Genomic DNA, 22,755 nt, shown 5'->3' with positions numbered 1-22,755 from the left:
ACTTTTCTGTTTCCAATAATGTTATTTTTGATTTGAGAATTATTGTAATGGTATAATGACATTTCCCTTTGTTTAATTATTAGTGCTCTATACTACTGTTACAACTTGATATTGTAAAATTTATATTATTTTAAATTTTAAGCATTACTATAATATGAAGTGTACACTGATAACATGACTGCCTATCCCTTTCCATGTGGCATTGCAGACTGCTAATGGCAATTAGCAAATGGGTCACAGGATCAGTCTTTAGCTTGTCCTGTCTTAAGACCTTCAACTTTCCAAGTCACTCTGATATTTGAAAGCTGTTGAAAAACTAAATAGTTAAAATTACTTCAAAAATAGTTTTTAGTTGAAAGCACATGCAGCTACATGATTATTTAAAACCATACATGGAAATAAAGGGATAAAAGAAAATCTGACCTAAGCTGCATTTTTTTAAAACCGAATGAGACCTTGCTAGATTCACCTACTGTGGCAGAGTGAAACTAGGGGCTGGGCACATGGGAGTGATTTTCTTTTTCCTTCTATACTAAGGTCTTTTGGAATTTAAATTTATTTCCCACTTTTTATAGGAATATTTTAGAGCTGTTCGAATTTTTTGAGGATGAAGCACATTTTTACCTGGTGTTTGAAAAAATGCGTGGAGGTAGGTCAGTTACTTTTCCAGGAAAATATTGTACACTGAAATGTTATTACTTGGATAAATTAATAGATCTCACAGTAGGGCAAAAGCTGTTGTGTACCATTTGCTCTATGTTTGTGGACCTTCTTGGTAGGAAAGGTTAAACACAAAGTAGTGTTTGATGATTTTTACTAGAGGAATGGAGAGAGCCATTCTTTTTGCCTTTATTCCATTTATTTGTTTCATGGATATTGAGGTTGCAAGGCAATATTGAAAGAACAGTAAGAAATGTTCTTAATGACCAATGCCTTTCCTTGGGGAAAAACCATAAAACTTCCTTGTATTCTTTCCACACTGTACTTTAAAATACTTGTATTTGTAGACTTTCATGATACTTCTGTCACAACAGGGAGTAGCTCACAGTGTGGAAGATGTGGTCTGACCAGCTTTTTGTATGTCTGCAGCATAACTGTAGCATAACTTGTAACTTTTTGTGTTACAGTCCTTCAGATCAGAATTTCATTAGCCATATTGATGATTTTCTGTATCTGTATATTTCATTTTAATAATAAAGGTACATTATCTTTTTAGGCCCCACCTCTATTTTTATCATTTGGAGAATATTTTAGTCTATCATTGGACTCCATTTTGCACAGTTTCGCTCTTTTGCTTAATAACCATAATTTACTGTTTCTTTATTCACATGCTGCTGGCCCTTAATAAATCTGATTGAATATTTGTAGCTGTGACGCTGATTCCTATAGGACACCGTTTATTATCTCATGTCAATTGGAAAACCTATTTGTAATCCATTGACAATCTACTGACCGCTTTTTTAACTGCATCTTCAACGTATGTTGATAAGACATGAACTGTTATTTTCAAACTTGACCAACTAAACATTTTCTGTTATTTTGTCCTCAACAGTAAACTGATACAGATTTAATAATTTTTATAATAATTTTCAGGGCCACACCCCCAGCTCTCCCCTATGAGCATGTTGCCATGAACGGTAGCAGATAGATAAACAGCTTACAGGAGAAGAGGGAGCTGCAATAACTTATTCAGCTGTAATAATTTACTATGTGAGTGCTAAGGACAAGGCTGAAGTATTTCCAACCATGCTCAGCTAGAAAGGCTGCTCCTTCTTTGCTTCAGGCTACGATCTCCACCAATATAAAAGCAGTCTTAGCCAATTTAGTTGTCTCGTTGAGACATCTGGAAATGAATGAATACAGCAAGGTCTATTATGGGGCCTGACACTTATATAAAAATCAGAATTGAGTTTATTATCATATGTACAAGTGCTTATGTGTGCAAGTGAAACTTACAGCAATGTCATTGACACTTGGCATATAAGCAGCATTCACAAGAAAAACATAAATTAACATTTTTACTAGAACACGATTAGAACCAACAAAAATTCCATTTTAGTGCAAACTCATTAAACTGGTCATAGTAGTGCTGAACTCTCGTGATTAGGATTGTGCTGGCTGATTCAAGAACCAGATGATTCTAAATACTAAAAATCTCCATTCAGAACCTTGCCTAGGCCAAAGAATTCCAGTACAGTTGAAACAGTGGCATCTATAATTAATTGCCCACTTATGTTTGTGGGTGAGAAGAAAGGACAAATCCTTCCAATTTATTTAATTATTGCCAGATCAATCTAGATTAAACATCAAAAAAGTGATGGGTATTGAATCAATAAACTAGCCAGCAATACCTCACTATTTAAGAAAGAAGGGAGAAAGGAAAGTAAGGACTCACAGAGCAGATAGCTTAATGCCAGTGGCATAGAAAATGGCAAGCTTTATGATAAAGTATATGATAACAGGAGAGTGGGAAATCAACAGAATTTGGCAAAATCAACAAATTTATGGAAGCAAAATAGTAATTGACAAATTGACTTGAATTTTTTGAGGATTTAACTAATAGAACAGATGAGAGAAAACAGTAGATTTGACAAAGTTGCTTTTTTAAAAGGCCTTTAGTAATGTCCCTAGTAAAAGGTTATTCTACAAGATTAAAGTACATAAGTTTGAGGCTGGTATTTTAGCCTGTAATGAAAGTTTGGTTGAAAGACTGGTATAAATAGTTCTTCATTGTGTTGCCAGACAGTAATAGGGGAATGGCAGGGATTAATGCTTTGGCTTCAGCTAGACACAATATTAGTAATTTGAAGGAACCAAATATACTTCCAAGTTTGCTAATTATGCAAAACTAGATGGGATTGTGTGTAATGAACAAGATGCAACAAGACTTTAAAGTGATACAGATGAGTTGAATGATTGGGCAAATACATAATAGTGTGGTCTCTGATAGATAAATGTTATATGAAAGGAGAAGTGCAGAGAATAGTATTTAAGTGATATTTTAGGAAATGTTAACACCACACAAAGAGACGGGTGCCGTTATACACCACTCATTGAAAGTAAACTTCCAGGTTACAGAAGCATTTAATAAAGCAAATGGTATGTTGGCATTTATTACAATAGCTTTTGAGTACAGGAGGATATTTCCCCTGGCTTGGGTATTTGAAATAGGGTCTTGTAGAATAAGACATTGAGGAGTAAGTTGAAGAGAAAATTCTTCATGCAGAGGATGGTGAGTCCATATAATTCTCTACCATAGAGGGATGTAGAGATCAAGTTGCTTAATAAATGTAACGAAAGGATAGATTGTTAGAAATCCAAAGTATTAGGTGGTATGGGGGAAGGGTGCAGATACTGTATGAAGATGAGAGAAACGGCTATGACCCAATTGAATGAGAGAGCAGCACTGAATATCCTATTCTCTCATTCAAATTCAATGAGAGAGCAGCACTGAATATCCTATTCTCTCATTCAAATTCAATGAGAGAGCAGCACTACTTGGCCTACTACCACTGAATGTTCTGTTCACTGAAGCCCACTTTGGGCTGTGCTATGACTCTTGGAGAAGAATTCTAGAGGTGAAATAAAAGTGACTGCCTTTGATATCAAGGTAGAATTTCAGACTGTGATATCATGAAACTCTGGTAAAATTGTAGACAATAGGCATTATGGGGGAAAACTGTCCAATGCTTGGGGTTATACTTTGCACAAAATGAGGATAATTTAGGTTGTTGGAAGTCTATCATCCCAGACCTTGGACATTTCTTCAATCACCTTGGGAAGTCTCAGAAATGGGATTCTTTGTTGATTGAATATTGTCCAATTTTAATTGTAAATTCTCAGCAAATGAATTAAGCCACACTTGCAGGGAGCAAGACCAAGAGTGCATTGAGGCATGGGCTTATAAGCAAAGTTAATGGCACAGAAGTGTCAGTAACCATTTCCAACAAGAATCCTTGAAACTTAGTGCTATTACCAGCACTGAGTCCTCTACCTTCAGCTTCCATGGATACACCATTACTAGAAATGTGACTGGGTCAGACACACAAATACTGTGACTATCAGAGATTCATCTTTTGACAACCCAAGGCACTTGCACCGTTATTTAAAACAGCAATTAAGAACATGATTAAATACTCTACACATGCCTGGATGACTAATACTGAAAACACTCAAGGAACTCTTGAGTTTTCCAGGTTAAGAAAAGCTCACTTAACTGGTATTTTGTAAGTTTGTTTCTTCCACCACTGACTTGCAGTGGTTGTAGTATGTATCACCTACAAATTAAACTTCTGCTACTTCCATAAGACGATCTTGAGAGAACCAACCAACCAGCCCTGTAACCAAGAGAAAATGAAAGGAACCCAAGAAGATGAAGGCTTCAGACATAAGGGAATACTGCCATCTGCTGGTTCCATTCCCAGTTTGCACACCGTCCTAACTTACAAATGTGTCATTCTCAACAATATTGATGAACTCATTACCAAACAGTATGGTGGAAATGCCTTCACCAAAAAGACTGCAGAGGTTAAGATGGTAGCTCTTCACTGCAATCTTGGCAATAAGAGATGTGCAGTAAAGGCTGATCTTGTTTTTCCACCTGTCACCCTGAAGCCTCTTTTGAAATCTCTTTAAATCTGGGCTCTCTAGTACTTGACCCATCTATTAGGCCATAAGGTATAGGAGCAGATTTAGGCCATTTGGCCCATCAAGTCTTCTCTGCCTTTTCATCATGACTGATCCAATTTTCTTCTCAACCTTAATTTCCTGCCTTCTCTCCATATCCCTTCGTGCCCTGACCAATCAAGAATCTATCAACCTCTGCCTTAAATATACATAAAGACTTGGCCTCCACAGCTGCCTGTGGCAACGAATTCCACAGATTTACCTCACTCTGGCTAAGGAAATTCCTCCTCATCTCCATCCTAAAAGGACGCCCCTCAATTCTGAGGCTGTGTTGTCTGGTTTTACACTCTCCCATCATAGGAAACATCCTCTCCGCATACGCTCTCTCAAGGCCTTTCACTATTCAATTGGTTTCAATGAGGTCACCCTTCATTTTTCTGAATTTTAATGAATACAGGTCCAGAGCCTTCAAGCACTCTTCATATGACAAGTCATTCAATCCTGGAATCATTTTTGTGAACCTCCTTTGAACTGTCTCCAGTTTCAGCCCATCCTTTCAAAGATAAGGGGGCCGAAACTACTCACAATACTCCGAGTGATGCCCCACCAGTGCTTTATAAAGTTTCAACATTACATCCTTGCTTTTAGATTTTAGTCTTCTTGAAATGAATGCTAACATTGCATTTGCCTTCTTCTCCACAGACTCAAGTTGCAAATTAACCTTTAGGGAATCCTGCACAAGAACTCCCAGGTCCCTTTGCAGCTTAGTTTTCTTGTATTTTCTCTCCATTTCTTCTTCCAGACATTTATGACCATACACTTCCCAACACTGTATTCCATCCGCCATTTCTTTGCCCATTCTCCTAATCTGTCCATCCTTCTGTAGCCTCTCTACTTCCCCAATCCACCAATCTTCGTATCACCTATAAACTTTGCAACAAAACCATTAATTCCATCATCCAAATTATTGACATGTAATGTAAAAAGAATCGATCCCAACACAGACCCCTGTGGGACATCACTAGTCACCAGCAGCCAACCAGAAAAGGCTCTGTTTATTCCCACTCTTTGCCTCCTGCCAATCAGCCACTGCTTTATCCATGCTAGAATCTTTCTTGTGATAGCATGGCTTATACTTGTTAACAGCATCGTGTATGGCACCTTGTCAAAAGCCTTCTGAAAATCCAAGTACTCAACCTCAACTGATTCTCCGTTATCTATCCTGCTTGTTATTTATGAAAAGAATTCCAACAGATTTGTCAGGCAGGATTTTCTCTTGAGGAAACCGTGCTGATTATGGCTTATTTTATTGTGTGATTTCAAGTACCCTAAGACCGCATTCTTGATAATTGACTCCAACATCTTCCCCACCACTGAGGTTAGACTAACAGGTCTATAGTTTCCTTTTTTACTGCCTCTCTTTTCTTGAAGAGTGGACTGACATCTGCAATTTTCTAGTCTTCTGGAACCATTCCAGAATCTACTGATTCTTGAAAGATCATTACTAATGCCTCCACGATCTCTTCAGCCAGCTCTTTCAGAATACTGGGGTGTATATCATCTGGTCCAGGCGACTTATCTACCTTCAGACATTTCAGTTTCCCAAGAGCCCTCTGTTTAGTTGTGGTAACTTCACACACTTCATGACCCCTGACACCTGGAACTTCCGCCATACTGCTAGTGTGTTTCACAGTGAAGACTGATGCAAAATACTTATTCAGTTCATCTGCCATTTCGTTGTCCTCCGTTATTACCCCTCCAGCATCATTTTCCAGCTGTCCAATATCCACTCTCATCTGTCTTTTACACTTTATATACCTGAAGAAACATTTAGTATCCTCTTTAATATTATTGGCTAGCTTACTATCGTCTTCTATCTTTACTTTTTGTAGTTGCCTTCTGTTAGTTTTTAAAAGCTTCCCGATCTTCTAACTTCCCACTAATTTTTGCTCTATTATATGCCCTCTGTTTGTCTTTTATGTTGACAATGGTGGTGTGCTGAATAAAAAAAATTCAAGGGCTTTTCATTCGTAAAAAATGCTTTAGGAGTTGAAATTAATTTTTCCAGCCACTTGAATTCATTTATATTCATTTTACAATATATTTACAACAGAATTAGTCAAGTTACATTAGATTTAGCAAAATCACTTGAAGGTGGTGAATGATTTTCAGTTATGTCAATCATTCTTTCATACTCTGGTTTGGACAGTGAGCAATGCATCAAACCTTACATTCTATCTGAAACAAATTACTTTCTGTATATGGTTGATTATCAAGCAAATATTCTAATACAATAGCAGAAATACTTAGGAACAGGTTTGGATCTTATTAATTGGCACACTTTCTCTATTTACTCATCTAAGCACACAAATAGTCGGTACATCTCTCCTTAATATTTGTTCAACCTTCTCTACAACCTCAGATTCTCTAGACCAGTGTTAGTCATTTGCAAAGTTGGTGGAGTATGTCTGCCAATTGTCATACCACGGGCAGGTGTACTGATGGAGCATGACTGGAATAGAGTCAAATGTGTGGATGAAGCATAACCTTCAACAGGGCCAGGGAGGATCTATATTGATGCAATTATTAAAAAGGCATGTCATCAGTTATACTCCATTAGGAGTTTGAGGCGATTTGAAATGTGGGAGGAAATCGGAGCACCTGGAGGAAACACATGCAATGTGGGGACAATGTACAAACTCCTTAAAGATGGTGCTGGTATTAAACTCTGAATTCCGATGCCTTGAGCTGTAATAGCACTGTGTTAACCACTAAGCTACTGTGGCATCCTGATGTAATGTTATAAATTAGCTTTCACTTAGTTCTCTTGTTTACATTAAATCAAACGCTACATATTTTTTTGCTTAGAGGCACGTGTCTCCTTAGAAATTTGTACTCATTGCTTTCTCCCTCCTTTTATAGACGGTTTCAGGAGATGCATAGAAAGCTCTGGTATTAAATTAGCTAACATCTACAACTTAACCACATCAAATTTATGTTACACATTGGGGGAGAAAAGTAATCATCACATAATTTCTGGGTAATTTTGGGCTTTAGGTGATGTTGCTCAAATTTGATATTGTCTGTGTCATCAAGCAGATACTTCATTACAGGAGTGTTTGGTAATGTTAAACGTATTCATTCATCCCCTCATCAGACTTGTATCTTTTGTAATTATTGTAATTTATCATTTCTTCCAGTAATAGCTTGTGACAGTAACAGATCTGTTCCTAAGCAAGTATTTCTGCTATTGTATTAGAATATTTGCTTGATAAATATCTATATATAAAAAGTCATTTGTTCCAGATAGAATGTAAGGTTTGATGCATTGCTCACTGTCTAAACCAGAGCTTGAAAAATTAATAGACATAACTGAAAGTCGTTCACCATCTTAAGTGATTTTGCTAAATCTAATGTAACTTTTGACTAATCCTATTGTAAATGTATTGTGAAATAAATATACAGTGGTGCTAGAAAGTTTGTGAACCTTGTAGAATTTTCTCTATTTCTGCATAAATATGATCTAAAATGTGATCAGATCTTTACGCAAGTCCTAAAACTAGATAAAGTGAACCCACTTAAATAAATGACACAAAAACGTTATTCTTATTTATTGAGAAAAATGATCCAATATTACATGTATTTGTTGGAAAAAGCATGTGAACCTCTGGGGTAATGTCTCCTACAAAGCTATTTGGAGTCAAGTATTCCAATCAATGAGATGAGATTGGAGGTGTGGGTTGTAGAGGTGCCCTGCCCTATATAAATAAAAAGACACACAAAGTCACGTTACTGACAGAACCTGATCTTCTCAAGAAAGATCTGTTTATGTGCACCATTCCTTGATCAAAACAGAAGAATAAGAATTGTGGAGATGCCTGAAGCTGGAAAAGGCTACAAGGGCATTTCTAAAGACCTGAGTGTTTATTAGTCCACAGTAAGAGGAATTGTGTACAAATGGAGGAAACTTGGTACCATTGCTATCTCCCTACGAGTGGGCAGCCTACAAAGATCACACCAAGAGCACAATGTGCAATGCTGAAGAAAGTGGAAAAAGAGCCCAAGGGTAACAGCAAAAGACCTGCAGAAACCTCTAGAAGTCCCTGTTCATGTGTCCACTATAAGAAAAACACTGAACAAGAAGGGTGTTCATGGAAGGACACTATGGAAGAAACCACTGCTCTCCAAAAATAAAAACATTGCTGCACATTTCAAGTTTGCGAAAGACCACCTAGATGTTCTACAACACTTTGGGAACAATGTTCTGTAGACAGATGAGACAAAATTTAAACTTTTTGTCAGAAATCTATACTATTTTTGGAGGATGAAGGGCACTGCACACCAATGCCTAAGGAGGTGGGGAGGGAACGTTGACTCAGACCTTAAGAGGCCTGCATTGGGCATTTTCATGCCTTACAAGGCACAGATTGGAAGTCTGTGTGCTGCACGGACACTAGAGCAATGTGTGGTTAAGTGCCTTGCTCAAGGACACAAGCACGCTGCCACAGCTGAGACTCGAACCAGCGACCTTCAAATCACTAGATGAAAGCCTTAACCACTTGGCCACGTGCCCAAGCCTCAACCCAACTGTGAAGCATGGTGGAAGGAGCATCATGGTTCTGGGCTGCTTTGCTGCCTAGGGCCTGGACAGCTAGCAATTGTTGAGGGAACAATGAATTCAGAATTGTATCGAGACATCTTACAGGAGAATGTCAGGGTAGCGGTCCGTCACCTGAAGCTTAGAAGTTGGATAATGCAACAAGACAATGGTCTGAAAGACTAGGGTAAATCCACAACAGAATGATAGAAAAAGAAGAAAATTTGTGTTTTTGAATGGCTGAATCAATGTTCTGATCTTAATCCTACAGAAATGTTGTGGAAGACCTGAAACAAGCAGTTCATGCGTGGAAGCACACCAACATCCTAGAGTTGAAGCAGTTTTGTAAGGAGGAATGATGTAAAATTCCTCCAAGTCAATGTGCAAGACTGATCAACAGTTACAGGAAACATTTAGTTGAAGTTATTGCTGTACAAAGGGGTCACACCAGTTACTGAAAACAAAGGTTCACATACTTTTTCCAACAAATAATGTAATAGTGAATTACTTTTCTCAATAATGAGCAAGTATAATTTTTTGTGTTATTAATTGTTCTCTTTATTTTTAGGACTTGTGTGAAGATGTGATCACATTTTAGGTGATATTTCTGCAGAAATAGAGAAAATTCTACAGAGTTCACAAACTTCCTAGCACCACTGAAAATGAGTTCAAGTACTGGAAAATTTTAATTTTAACTCCTAAGGCACTATTTTCTAATGAATAGCCCTTACATTATAAAATACATTTTTTTATTCAGCATACCACCATTGCAAAGTATTTGAATGACATCAGTTAAGTTCAGGAGCAAGGGGTGTGGTGGTTAAGTGAGAGTGGTGCAAGTGGTTTACTTATTGCTGACAATCATTAAGTGCTTGACTGCCGAGAATTGTTAGTGAGTTTGTCTCTGGCAGTTGGTAAGCAATGGGTTAGTAATGTTTGGTTGCTAGGGATCAGTGTGGAAGGTTAGTGCGAATATAATGTGAGTTGCTTGTTACATACACCCGTTAGGGTGCATTCTCCAGTTACCTTAAAGATAACCGTAGCCTTCAGCCAGGAACAGATGTCATCAGGTGGTTCCTAACCTTCACCGAGTGTTTCGACCCTTAACCACAACATTCTTCAGTTGGTGGGCCGGCAGTGGTGGCCAAATCACTGCCCATCTGCTCCTGGCTTCCAGCTCCCCTCCTCTCGCCTACTCCAAATCCAACAAGAAGCTCGTTCTGCCTCTTTCCCCCATCCTACGAGCTGCTTGTTTTTTTTTTGCTCCTTTCGTCCAGGTCCAGATCTGACAACAACCGTCATGCTGATTTGGCTGGGAAACCTCTGCAGCCGATCTCCACAGGGAACAAACATGCCTGCCATCCCTTGTCTTTACACTCCTGCAGTAAGGACTGGTACCTCAAGGCCTTTCTCTTGTGGGCCTCTTCCCATCCCTCTTCCCACGGCACAGTCAACTGGACCAGAATTATTTTCTTGTCTTCCGTTGACCGCAGTACAATGTCCAGGTGTAGGGTTGTGTGCACCATATACGGGAACTTCAACCTCCTTCCCACATCGACCCTCATCTCCCAGGACCTGGCCGTTAGCAGATTGGGCTTTGGTTGTTTGGTTACAAGAGGCCTAGTGCCCTCTTTGATGAAGGTGATGGCCTTCCTCAAATCTGTGCCAGCTGTTCTCTTCTTGCATCTCTCTCGCTCTAGTGTGTCAGCAAGAGCCAGAAGCACCTTATCATGGTGCCACCTATACCATCCTTGAGTTAGAGCTGTTTTACACCTGGACAGTATATGAGCCAGTGTCCCCTTTTGACCACAGAGCTTACAGTTCGGGTCCTCTCTAATCACCCATGTGTACAGATGTAATGGTGATGGAAAGGTGTCATACATGGATCGTAAGAGTTAGGAAATACGGAAGGGCTCCAGTCTCCATAACTCTGCCCATGAGATCTTGCGCTTAGGCAGATCCCATTTTGTCCAGGCACCCTGGGACCCTTGTTCCACTGCCTTTGAAATCCGCTTTTCTTCCTCACGGATCCGTACTTCTGCCTGTATCATGTCTCGCCTGTTCCTTATGCTTGCGTTTCCCCACTTCTGGAAGTGAACTGAGCCGAGGCCTTGTCGCCCGATGCAGGGGTTGCCGATGATATCTTGCAGCTTTAGAGAACACACTGCCTCCTCCACAGCTGCGTTGGCTGCCCACTTGCACCCAGATCTGGTTGTAACACTTCCTTGCTTTACCAAGATGTCATTAGAATCTCTCAAGCTTAATAAAGCTCTGCATTTTGCCACCTTGAATTCCTCCGCGACAGATGACGGGAAGCTGCAATTGCCTAGAGCGAATATAGAGGCCCACTGAAGAGAAGCTTGGGGGAACTCCCAACCATCTGCGCAGGTGCCTGTTGGTCTTCCTCTCGATGCCCTCTACGACAGTCATGGGGAACTCATAAAGTGTGAAGAGCAAGAGAACCCTGGGCAGAATGCCGTATTGGTACAGCCAGGTCTTGAATTTACCCGGAAGTCTGAATTTGTCGATCTTCTTCAGCTTCACAGCATTGGTGACATTGGCCCCGTCTGTCAGTGACACATTTCACCACTTCCCCAAGCATTTTATCGGGTTATCTTCGATGGAAGGGATGACCTCACTCTGAACCTGGAGGCTAAACTTGCTAGTAACTTTGCCCTTTCTGATCACCATGCACCTGGACGACTTAGCCTTGAAGGACATCCACGCCCAAGTGGCTACATTACCCAGGCTTTCCAATACCCATCTTGCTTGGACATGTGACACAGTTGTTATAATGATGTCATCCATGAACAATGCCTGACTCCAGCGTTGGGCCGCGGGTTATATGTTCTGCTGATAATAGGAGGTTCATTCCCATAATAAATAGGATGGAGGAGATGGTGCACCCTGTTGGAATCCTCTTCTGGAGGTCCTGCCAACTAGTTGTGAAATGGGCAGTTGTAAATCTGAGTTTGAATCCTCCTAGGTAGATGATGAACATGTCTCAAATAGCCACTTGGATGTAGTAGTGGTCAAGTCCTTCTCGGATGAGGTCATGTGGAATAGACCCCTAGGCGTTCACGAGGTCTAACCAGACAACTGTTAGGTCGCCTTTTTTCTGCTTTGACTCACGGATCAAATGGCTGATCATTGAGGTGTGCTCCAGACACCCCGAAAAGCCTGGAATACCGCCTTTCCGAATGGATGTGTTGATATAGCGGTTCTGCATCATGTAAGAAATCAGCCTTCTTGCGAGCACAGAAAAGAAAATTTTACATTCCACATCCAGGAGAGAAATTGTCCTAAACTGGGCAATTGTGGAAGAAGCCTCTTCCTTTGGAATAAAGCATCCCTCTGCCAATTTCCAACTTGATGGAATAGTACCTTTGGCCCAGATCTTTCTCATGACCTTCCACAGCCTCCGAAGAAACTTTGGGCATTTCTTATACACCTTATAAGGTATGCAGCTTGGGCCTGGGGCAGCTGATGCTTTAGCTTTCCTGATGATGTCCTGGATTTCCTGCCATATAGGCTCCTTCACATTCAGCTCAGTTGATGGATTTTCCAGTCTACGCACAGCCCGATTGGTTCCTAGTCTCTGACTCCTCTGTGGGTCACTGTGTGCCTCTCGCAGGAACTCCTCTACCTCTGGCTTCGAGCTCGATAGTATACCAGATTTTTGTTGGCTGAGAAGAGTCCTGGTGAAGCTGAATGGAGCTCTCACAAACTGCGCTCGCCTTTTCTCTTTCTTCCTTCTTTGCTGTTGCAGATGTTCCGCCCTCTGGAGTTTGCACAGCTTTTCCTGCAGCATACTGGTTAAGTCCTTGATACCTTTTTTGGCCGATGAGCTGGTTTTAAACCTCTTCTTGCGTGCCTTTAATTCTCCTCTCAAGTGACGAATCTCCATTTCCCTCCTATTTGGTTGCCGCGGTAACTCGGGCTGGCTTCTCCACTCCATTGGGCCAAATCATTCCTTAGCTAGATTGTACGCTATGGCTGTGAGTGAGTCGATCACTCTGTGTACTGGACCTGCTAAGGCAACTTCCAGGATGCCATCTAGATCATCATCGAACTGTATCCACGCGACATTGTCTGATGATCTAGGCCATTTGATCCTGTCTTTCCTTGACAAATGGATTGGGGTAGCCGAAGAGGAACTCACTAGGTCTGTTGTTTGGTGCTGAGGCGACTCAAGTGTGGAGAGATCTTCAGCTCTGTGGGGTGCTTCCCGGCTGGAATTCTCCTTCGTCTCACCGGACACTAAGTCTGTGCGCTGCACTTGGGTCACCATTGATCCATGTCTGACTTGCTCTGGTGTATCTTGAGCCCTCTGATGTTTTTGCAGACTTTCCCGCAATGACATCTTACTGTGAATTCCTCCTCCGGTCAGTGTTGTTTGTTTTAGCTTCCTCATAGTCGTGTTTCCTGTCCTGGCCGTTGCCGGTATGACCATCCTGTTGAGTCTCTCATCCTCTCCACCCCCCCCCCCCCGGGAGACTCTGGGGGTATTGCTCTTCGTGTTCAGTCGTAGCTTGAGTGGTGCCCTCTTGCGAGTGCTGCCCACAAGGTTGCTAGCCTTGTGAGCCCGTGCCAGTCTTTCCTGGTGGTCAGCTGTCTCTCCAGTGTCACCGACCTTCCTCGTTGCTATCCAGTCTTTCCTGGAAGCCACTGGTACAAACCAGAAATAACTTGTTACATACACCTGTTAGGGTGCATTCTCCAGTTACCTTATAAGGTAACAGTAGCCTTCAGCCAGGAGCAGATGTCATCAGGTGGTTCCTAACCTTAAACGAGTATTTTGACCCTTAACCACGACACTCTCCAGTTGGTCGGCCGGCAGTGGTGGCCAAATCACTGCCCATCTGCTCCTGGCTTCCAGCTCCCCTCCTCTCGCCTACTCCAAATCCAACAAGAAGCTCGTTCTGCCTCTTCCCCCATCCTACGAGCTGCTTGATTTTTGCTCCTTTCCTCCAGGCCCAGATCTGACAACAACCGCCATGCTGATTTGGCTGGGAAACCTCTGCAGCCGATCTCCACAAGGAACAACCATGCCAGCCATCCCTTGTCTTTACATTCCTGCACTAAGGGCTGGTACTTAAAGGCCTTTCTCTCATGGGCCTCTTCCCATCCCTCCTCCCACAGCACAGTCAGCTCAACCAGAATTATTTTCTTGTCTTCCTTTGACCACAGTACAATGTCCGGGCGTAGGGTTGTGTGCACCACATCCGGGAACTGCAACCTCCTTCCCACATCGACCTTCATCTCCCAGGACCTGGCCGTTAGCAGCAGATTGGGCTTTGGTTGTTTGGTTACGAAAGGCCTAGCGCCCTCTTTGATGAAGGTAATGGCCTTCCTCAGATCTGTGCCAGCCGTTCTCTTCTTGCATCTCTCTCGCTCTAGTGTGTCAGCAAGAGCCAGAAGCACCTTATCATGGCGCCACCTATACCGTCCTTGAATTAGAGCTGTTTTACACCTGGACAGTATATGAGCCAGTGTCCCCTTTTGACCACAGAGCTTACAGTTCGGGTCCTCTCTAATCACCCATGTGTACAGATGTAATGGTGACGGAAGGGTGTCATACATGGATCATAAGAGTTAGGAAATACGGAAGGGTTCCAGTCTGCATAACTCTGCCCATGAGACCTTGCGCTTAGGCAGATCCCATTTTGTCCAGGCACCCTGGGACCCTTGCTCCACTGCCTTTGAAATCCGCTTCTCTTCCTCACAGATCTGTACTTCTGCCTGTATCATGTCTCGCCCGTTCCTTATGCTTGCGTTTCCCCACTTCTGGAAGTGAACTGAGCCGAGGCCTTGTCGCCCGATGCAGGGGTTGCCGATGATATCTCGCAGCTTCAGAGAACACACTGCCTGCTCTACAGCTGTGTTGGCTGCCCACTTGCGCCCAGATCTGGTCGTAACGCCTGCTTGCTTTACCAAGACGTCATTAGAATCTCTCAAGCTTAATAAAGCTCTGCATTTTGCCACCTTGAATTCCTCCGCAACAGAGGACAGGGGAAGCTGCAATTGCCCAGAGCAAATGTAAAGGCCCACTGAAGAGAAGCTTGGGGGATCGCCCAAACATCTCTGCAGATGCTCGTTGGTTTTCCTCTCAATGCCCTCTACGACAGTCATGGGGAACTCATAAAGTGTGAAGAGCCAGAGAAGCCTGGGCAGAATGCCGTATTGGTACAGCCAGGTCTTGAATTTACCCGGAAGTCTGGATTTGTCGATCTTCTTCAGCTTCACAGCATTGGTGACATTGGCCCCGTCTGTCAGTGACACATTAAACCACTTCCCCAAGCATTTTATCGGGTTATCTTCAATGGAAGTGATGACCTCACCCTGAACCTGGAGGCTAAACTTTGCCCTTTCTGATCACCATGCACCTGGACGACTTAGCTTTGAAGGACATCCTCACCCAAGTGGCTACATTACCCAGGGTTTCCAATAGGTTCTGCTTCTGGGAATTGGGGGCTGAAATTTGGACTTACAAAGTAGTATTCCACACAATTAAAACTAAAGTGTACCTTCGAGTAAAGCAAACAAAATGCTGGAGGAACTCAGCAGGTCAGGCAACATCTATGGAGAGGAATAAAGAGCTGATGTTTCAGGCCAAGTCCCTTCATCATTTGAAAGTTTGGTTGATTGCCTGAGCTTGGCAAAATGTTTGCAGACATTTTGGCACCAATTGAGAAGCCATCATCAGTGCGCAGTTGAGGGTGTTGTCTGCTCAGAATGCCAGTTTATGCACTCTCCCAGGGTCCAAATGGATATTGATTAGGTGTCGCAATCTGGTTGGTTGGCTGGTTCGAGACACATGAACAGTTTAGCAGTAAAAGATTCTGATTGGCCATCTTCAAGGGAGGTCAGTTGGAAGTGTTTGCTTCGCTGTCCAGATCCCGAGATTACTGGTGATCTGTTGATTGTTGATATTGTTGTTTCTCTTTTTTCGTTGATAAATCCTTCTATAGTAAACCATGCTTTGAGAAATTCTCATTCTTTTTTGTTCTTGCTTGAGACAGTCTCTGGCTGTCGTCCAGTTGAAATGGTGTCCTCCTTTGTTTTCTTGTGCTGTTACTAGTAAGAGTAGGTCGTGCCTTTTGCATGGACCTCCCTTGAAGCTAGCCAGTCAGAATCTTTCACTGCTAAACTGTTCAGTGTTTTGAACCAGCCAACCAAATCACAGCGTCTAATTAATATCCATTCGGAAACTGGAGGAGTATATAAGCTGGCATTCTGAGGAGACGAACCTCAACTGCGCACTGATAATGGCTTCTCAATTGGAGCCGAAACATCTGCAAACATCTTGCCAAGCGATCAACCAAACTTCCAAATAGCCAACCTGATCTACTAATATTCCACAATATTTCAAACCCTTCATCATCTCAGCCCAAAACACCGGCTCTTTATTCCTTTCCGTAAATGCTACCTGACATGCTGAGTTCCTCCAGAATTTTGTGTGTGTTGCTCTGGATTTCCAGCACCTGCTTGATCTCTTGTATTTATGAAGTGTATCCTATTTTGTGTTCCTTTTTGAAAAGTGGCGTTCATCAAAATTAACCTTTAAAAATAATCTTTGGCCTCTAGGCTCCATCCTAACACACATTCAAAGAAGAAAGCACTTTAATGAAAGAGAAGCAAGTATTGTTGTGAAAGAGATCGCAGCTGCCTTGGATTTTTTGCATAACAAAGGTAAGAACTGCCATTTTGTTAGGGAGATGCTAGTATTAAACTAGAGGTGCACTAATTTTTGGAGTCCAAGACTTCAGAACTATAGCCATGACATTTTTGCTAGCCCCCCGATCTTTACTATGTTCAGTGCTCGTCTCTATTTCTGGATATCACAAGGATAGAATCAAATTGGCTGAAGATTAGCTTCCGTGATGGCTTGACCTCATTATGAAGCTGAGCTGAATGATCAACTTGGTGTCTCTGGTTGATCATTTGTTGCAAATTCATAATTCTTGCCTTTGTCCTTCGCATAGTGTGTTCTGTCATTTGGGAAGAAGGGAATGTTCTTGGAGCCTCATTCTCCTTTTAGCTGTTTAACTAACCATTACCATTCACAGCTAGTTGTGTTAGGACAACAGAGCTTTGATCTGATCCATTGATTGTGGTATCTCTGGTTGCTGCTTGTCATTTTTGTTGGAGTCAGAACACACACAAGGAAAGATGGTTGTGGTTGTAGTAGCTTAGTCAATACAGTCCCAGGATATCACTGCATGAGTTCCTCAGGCAACTCTTGATGGCTTCAGTGCCTTCAGTCGCTCCATCAATCACTTTAATAAGCTCAAAGGTGTGGCTGTTGGTGAATTTATGCATGAACCAGTTCCAATTGCTCCCTCTGACCAAACGAAGCAGTTCATGGTTGCAATGTCCCAAGATCCTTAAAAGTTTCAAAGTACATTTATTAAAAAATGTGTAAATTATATAACCTTGATTACAAAGTGAGAAACCCGAAAGAACCCAATTAATAAAAAAAAGACCAACACCTGATGTGCGGAGAAATGGAAAAAAAAACACAAATCATGCAAGCAATAGATCCTGATACCAGTTGAGAAAAGAGAAAATGTAATGAGTTAGTAAGCTCTCCTTTAATATTTGATTTTGTAACTGGAATCATTTGTTTGTTAACCATAATGCTTCCATGTAACATATCATCTTGCCAACACTTGAGTTTGAGTGTTATACCCGCTTTCTGTTCGAAACAAAGTCCAATAGCTGAGGTACCATACAACTTATTACGCTCTGTGTGACATCTGTAACAAGTTAAATTTTTTTGCTTCTGTGTTTTATGGAGTATCTAGAGGCACTGAGTCTCCAGTATTCAATGGACATTAAAAGCTCAACATCTGAAAAGAGTCATAGAGCATTGAAACAGACCCTTCAGATAATCGTTCTGGCCATCAGCACGTATTTACATGAATCTTATGCTAATCCAATTTTATCCTCCCCTCACCCCCAGTGTGATATTCAGGCTCATTGGTTATAAAAGGGAAATCATCAGAGATAAAACAAGGTGAGATAACTTGGCTTAGGACATGATCATAGATCTCTAAGAGAAGAGAGAGAGAAACTTAGAATTCTTGCAGCAGAAAAGGAAACTATTACTTCAAGAACAAGTAACATTCACACAATGGAAGTGCCAAGCAATAACTCTATGTCATAAGAATGTTATCATTACCCTGAATATTGCTCACGAAATCCCCCACCAACTTTTGGGGTGACCAGTGAACAAATCTTATAAATACTATAGCTATGAGAGCGTTATACTTGTAATAGTTGGGTATCTGTGGGGCCAGTGGTATCTCCTGATAGCCCAAAGCCTTTTCACTGCCTACAAGGTTACAAAGTGTGATAAAACAATCTACTTTCCTGAATGAATGCATTTTCAGCAATGGACAAATCAGCCTGCTTGATGGGTACTCCTTCCACAACCCTAAACATCATTCCCTCCATTGCTCATAAAGTAGCTACAGTGTGTGCCATCTAAAAATACTCTAGTTGCACACATTAGCTCCTCTCACAGCACCTCCTACACTACAGTCTCTAAATCAAGAAGGAAAAATACACTGGTGACAAATATTCCCCTGGAGAGTTATTTAAAATGTGTAATGCTGCAGTAAAATTCAAAATATTGATGTTTGACTGTAAAAATACAGTGATTGTACTATTGGCACACCTACCTAAGGTACAGTGAGAAGTTTGTCATACACACTGTTCATATAGATCAGTCCATTACAATCGTGTACTGAGTTAGCACAAGGTAAAACAACACAGTGCCAGAACAAAGTGTAACAACTACAGAGAAAGTGCAGTGCAGGTAGACAATATGGTTCAAGATTACAAGAAGGTAGATTACGAGGTCAAGAATCCATCTTATAGTCTTGCATGTTATTCAATAGTCTTGCATCAGTGTGGTACAAGCTTTCCTTGAGTCTGGTGGGACATTCTTTCAGGCTTTTGTATCTTCTCTCCCGTGCCATTGGGCAGAAGAGAGCATGTCTGGAGTGGATGGGGACTCTGATTATGCTGGCTGCTTTACTAAAGCAGTGAGAAGTGTAGACCAAGTTCATGGAGGGGAGGCTGAGCTGTGTCCACAACTCTCCACAATTTCTTATGATCATGGATAGAGCAGTTACCATCCCAAGCTGTGATGTATCTGGAAATGATGCTTTCTTTGGTGCATTAATAAAAATTGGTGAGGGTCAAAGGGGACATGCTAGATTTCTACATACTCCCGAGGAAGTTGAAGCACCCATGAGCTTGTCTTGGCTGTGGTGTCAATGTTGTTGGACCAGGACAGGTGATTGATCGTTCACTCCAAAGAACTTGTGTGCTGAAGGAGAATGCAGCATAAGTTTGATTGTAATAATGCAGATTGATCACTCAAAATATCCTGCACAGATTGGAAGGTTATGATCAGATACTTTCAGATTTCACTCTTGCAGCGGGGAAATATGTCATGCAGTGTAAAATCTAGTATTTTTAACAGGGTTCCTTAGACTGGGTTTCTCTTATGTAATCCACTTTTTACTATTCTTGTGAAGGTATAGCACACAGAGATCTGAAGCCAGAGAACATCCTTTGTGAATTTGCAGAAAAGGTAAAATGTCTGTTGTACCCTTTTTTTTAACCTATATGGCATTGCATTGTTCTAGCTATGTTAATTATTTTTTGCATCACTAAGAGCTTCTGGAAGTCTGAGCCAGCTGCTTGCAATCTGAAATGTGTCAATAATCTCCTTATTGTTCATTTTTACCACTAAAATCTGCTGGAGATATGGTTAGTTTTTTTAATTAAAAAAAAATAGGCAGAAGGAAATGCAAAAAAAATCAATATAATAGGGATATATCAAATGAAGCAGATCACCTTAAAGAAAAAAGAAACTAATGGCAGGAAAAGTGCAGCATTGCCAGGTGATCGACTTTATGAAAATAATTTCAAGACAAACTAAAACATTGTATGAGATCCTCCTAGGGGTATTGGATTAAATGAAATGATAATAGTTAATTGCTATATTTTGCCCTTTTTTATTTTGTAAAACCGTTACAATCAGCAATGGTGGGCATCAGTACAGTATTATGTTGCAATGATTTAAAACAAGCAAGCCTTTGCATGAATGGTTAGGTGAATGTCATGACATTTTGGAGTTGTGTAGCACTTTTAAATGTCATTCAGAATAAATCCAACATGATTTTCCTATATTATTGTGTAAATAAATCATGTATAGAATTTGATACTGCAAGAGCCTTCAGATGGGAATCTGAAACTGTCTTGAAGCAGGATCTCGACTCAAATGTCGTCCAGCTATTTGTCTCCATAAATGTTGCTTGACATGCTGAGTCCCTCCAGCAGTTTGTATTCTTATGTATATTCTGTGCTGTCTTCATTTTTGTCATCCTTTTTGTTCAGAAGCCAGAGTAAATGCAGGTGAGTAAGAACATGCAAACATGAATCGATTCACAATTTTATAATGTGACTGTGAAGCATCTAAAAGCCAGATTTTCTTTTTGTGTTCTAGGAGGATCCAAAATAATAATTTTCCATTAATCACTTAATAGCATCAGTGAAGGGCTAAGCTCTCAATCAAATTTCTGGTGTAGGGTGGGAAGGGCAGGAGTGTGAGGCAGATTCCTAGCTTGACTGAGCTCAGGACCTACTTTAGCACTGATTCTTTTAGCATCCTCATTCCTAGGAACACATCCTGAGAAATGAGAGAGATCTCCTGTCGTATGCCTTTCTCATCTGGAATTTTCATCTTTCAGGCATTTAGTCATACAGTAATACAGCATTGGCCCTTTAGTCCAATGTCTATGTTGGCCCTGATACTTCCAAGCTAGACCATTCGCCCTTGTTTGGCTCATATACCTCTCAACTCTTCCATCCCTGTACTTAATCAAGTGTTATAAATGTTGTTAATGGACCTACCACAACCGTTTTCTCTGGCAGCTCATTCCATATACACGCAACCCTTTGCATGAAAAAATTGCCCCTCTAGTCCCTTTTAAATTTTTCATCTCTTGCCTGAAACCTATACTCTCCAGTTTTTTAATTCCCCTTCTCTACCTCTTACAATCTGGTGCATGTCTAATGTCACCCCTCAATTTCTTACGTTCCAAGTAGTAACATTCCAGCCTGCTCAACCTTTTTTCCACCCTCACCCTCACCCTCACCCTGTAACTCAGGCCCTTGAGTCCTGCACCCTCACCCTCACCCTGTAACTCAGGCCCTTGAGTCCTGCACCCCCTCTCTAGTTTAATGATGTCTGTCCTTTAATAGTTAACTTCTGGACTGCTGCTTGAACTTAACATATTATTCTCAACTTCTGCTAAGAGCTATGCCATTTTGGGAATGTTAAATAACAAACTGTCATACTATCTTGTTTTCTCTCCACACCTACAGATAAGCCCAGTGAAAATCTGTGATTTTGATCTTGGTAGTGGGGTGAAGCTAAGCAGTGCCTGTACTCCTATAACCACTCCTGAGTTGATGACTCCGGTTCGTAACTCTAATTACACTTTCTACTTTTAAGCTCTACGTTATTTTCCTGTACTTTTGTTTGAATTTCAGTGTAGGTATTTCATTGTTATTTCAACAGTGATAATGACTCATTCTCTGTAATCCATTCAAGGACAAGGCATGCAAGGTTTTTTTTGAATGAGACTATATAATTACACTTTATTTCAAATGTTTCCTTGCTAAAGTTCTCAAGACACAGCTTTGAAATGGTGGGAATCTGTAATAAGTATGTGCTGTTATGTTAAACGGATTGTCCAGTGACTAAGATGGATGTGTCTACCATTAAGCAGAGAATGTAACTAAACTAGCTGTTAGAAATGAGGTGGGCAAAACTTTATGGTGAAAAATAAGTGTCAGTAGCTTCAAATGAAGAGTAAATCAGACGGTAGCTTTCGGCAGGCCCGTACGTGGAAATCAGATAGTTGTTATCTGACTTCACTTCTCTGAGGAAAATTTGCTTGCAATTATAGTATTGAAGGTGGATATGTAGTCAATAAACAGTCTAATGTAGGTGTTTTTACTGTCCAGATGTTCCAGAGATGAGTGTAGTGCCAGGGAGCTGGCGCCTGTCATAGACCTATTTTGGTGGTAGGCCAATTGCAGTGGGGTAAGGTTAACTGGGAAGCTGGAGTGACCAGATCTTGAAGCACTTTATAATGGTAGATCTCACAACCACTGGGTGGTAGTTATTAAGGCACATTACCTTGTTTATCTTAGGTAGTGGAATGTTAGTGGTCTTCTAAAAGCACGTGGGAACCTCAGATTCAAGCAAGAGGAAGCTACAAAGACTACAAAAACTCCCGCAAGCTGATCTGCGCAGGATCTAAGGACATGGCCAGGGACACCATCTTTGTCAGATGCTTTCCACAGATTCTCTCTCCGGAAGACGGATCTTGCACCTGTAATGGTGACTGTGGGTTTAAGTCTATTGGAGGCTTTTAGTGTGGGTGGGGGAGAGGCGGGTGAGACCATAAGATATAGGTACAGAATTAGGCCATTCAGCCCATTAA

At 41.3% G+C, this 22,755-nt stretch overlaps 1 protein-coding gene across 7 annotated transcripts in view; it reads left to right on the top strand.

The window, feature by feature from the left end:
• LOC134354966 (MAP kinase-interacting serine/threonine-protein kinase 1-like) overlaps positions 1–22,755 on the top strand; it is an 80,021-nt gene that overhangs the window by 26,781 nt on the left and 30,485 nt on the right. For all 7 annotated transcript variants that reach the window (XM_063064528.1, XM_063064530.1, XM_063064529.1 and 4 more), the window contains 4 exons: positions 576–649; positions 16,811–16,915; positions 19,774–19,829; positions 21,629–21,724. In XM_063064528.1, coding sequence (XP_062920598.1) covers positions 576–649; positions 16,811–16,915; positions 19,774–19,829; positions 21,629–21,724 — 331 coding nt within the window. The remainder of the gene's footprint in view (positions 1–575; positions 650–16,810; positions 16,916–19,773; positions 19,830–21,628; positions 21,725–22,755) is intronic.

The sequence above is a fragment of the Mobula hypostoma genome, chromosome 12 (assembly GCF_963921235.1).
Source record: "Mobula hypostoma chromosome 12, sMobHyp1.1, whole genome shotgun sequence".
Classification (NCBI taxonomy): Eukaryota; Metazoa; Chordata; class Chondrichthyes; order Myliobatiformes; family Myliobatidae; genus Mobula; species Mobula hypostoma.
Note: the sequence above shows the minus strand (reverse complement) of the source record. Positions and strands in the feature narration are given on the sequence as shown.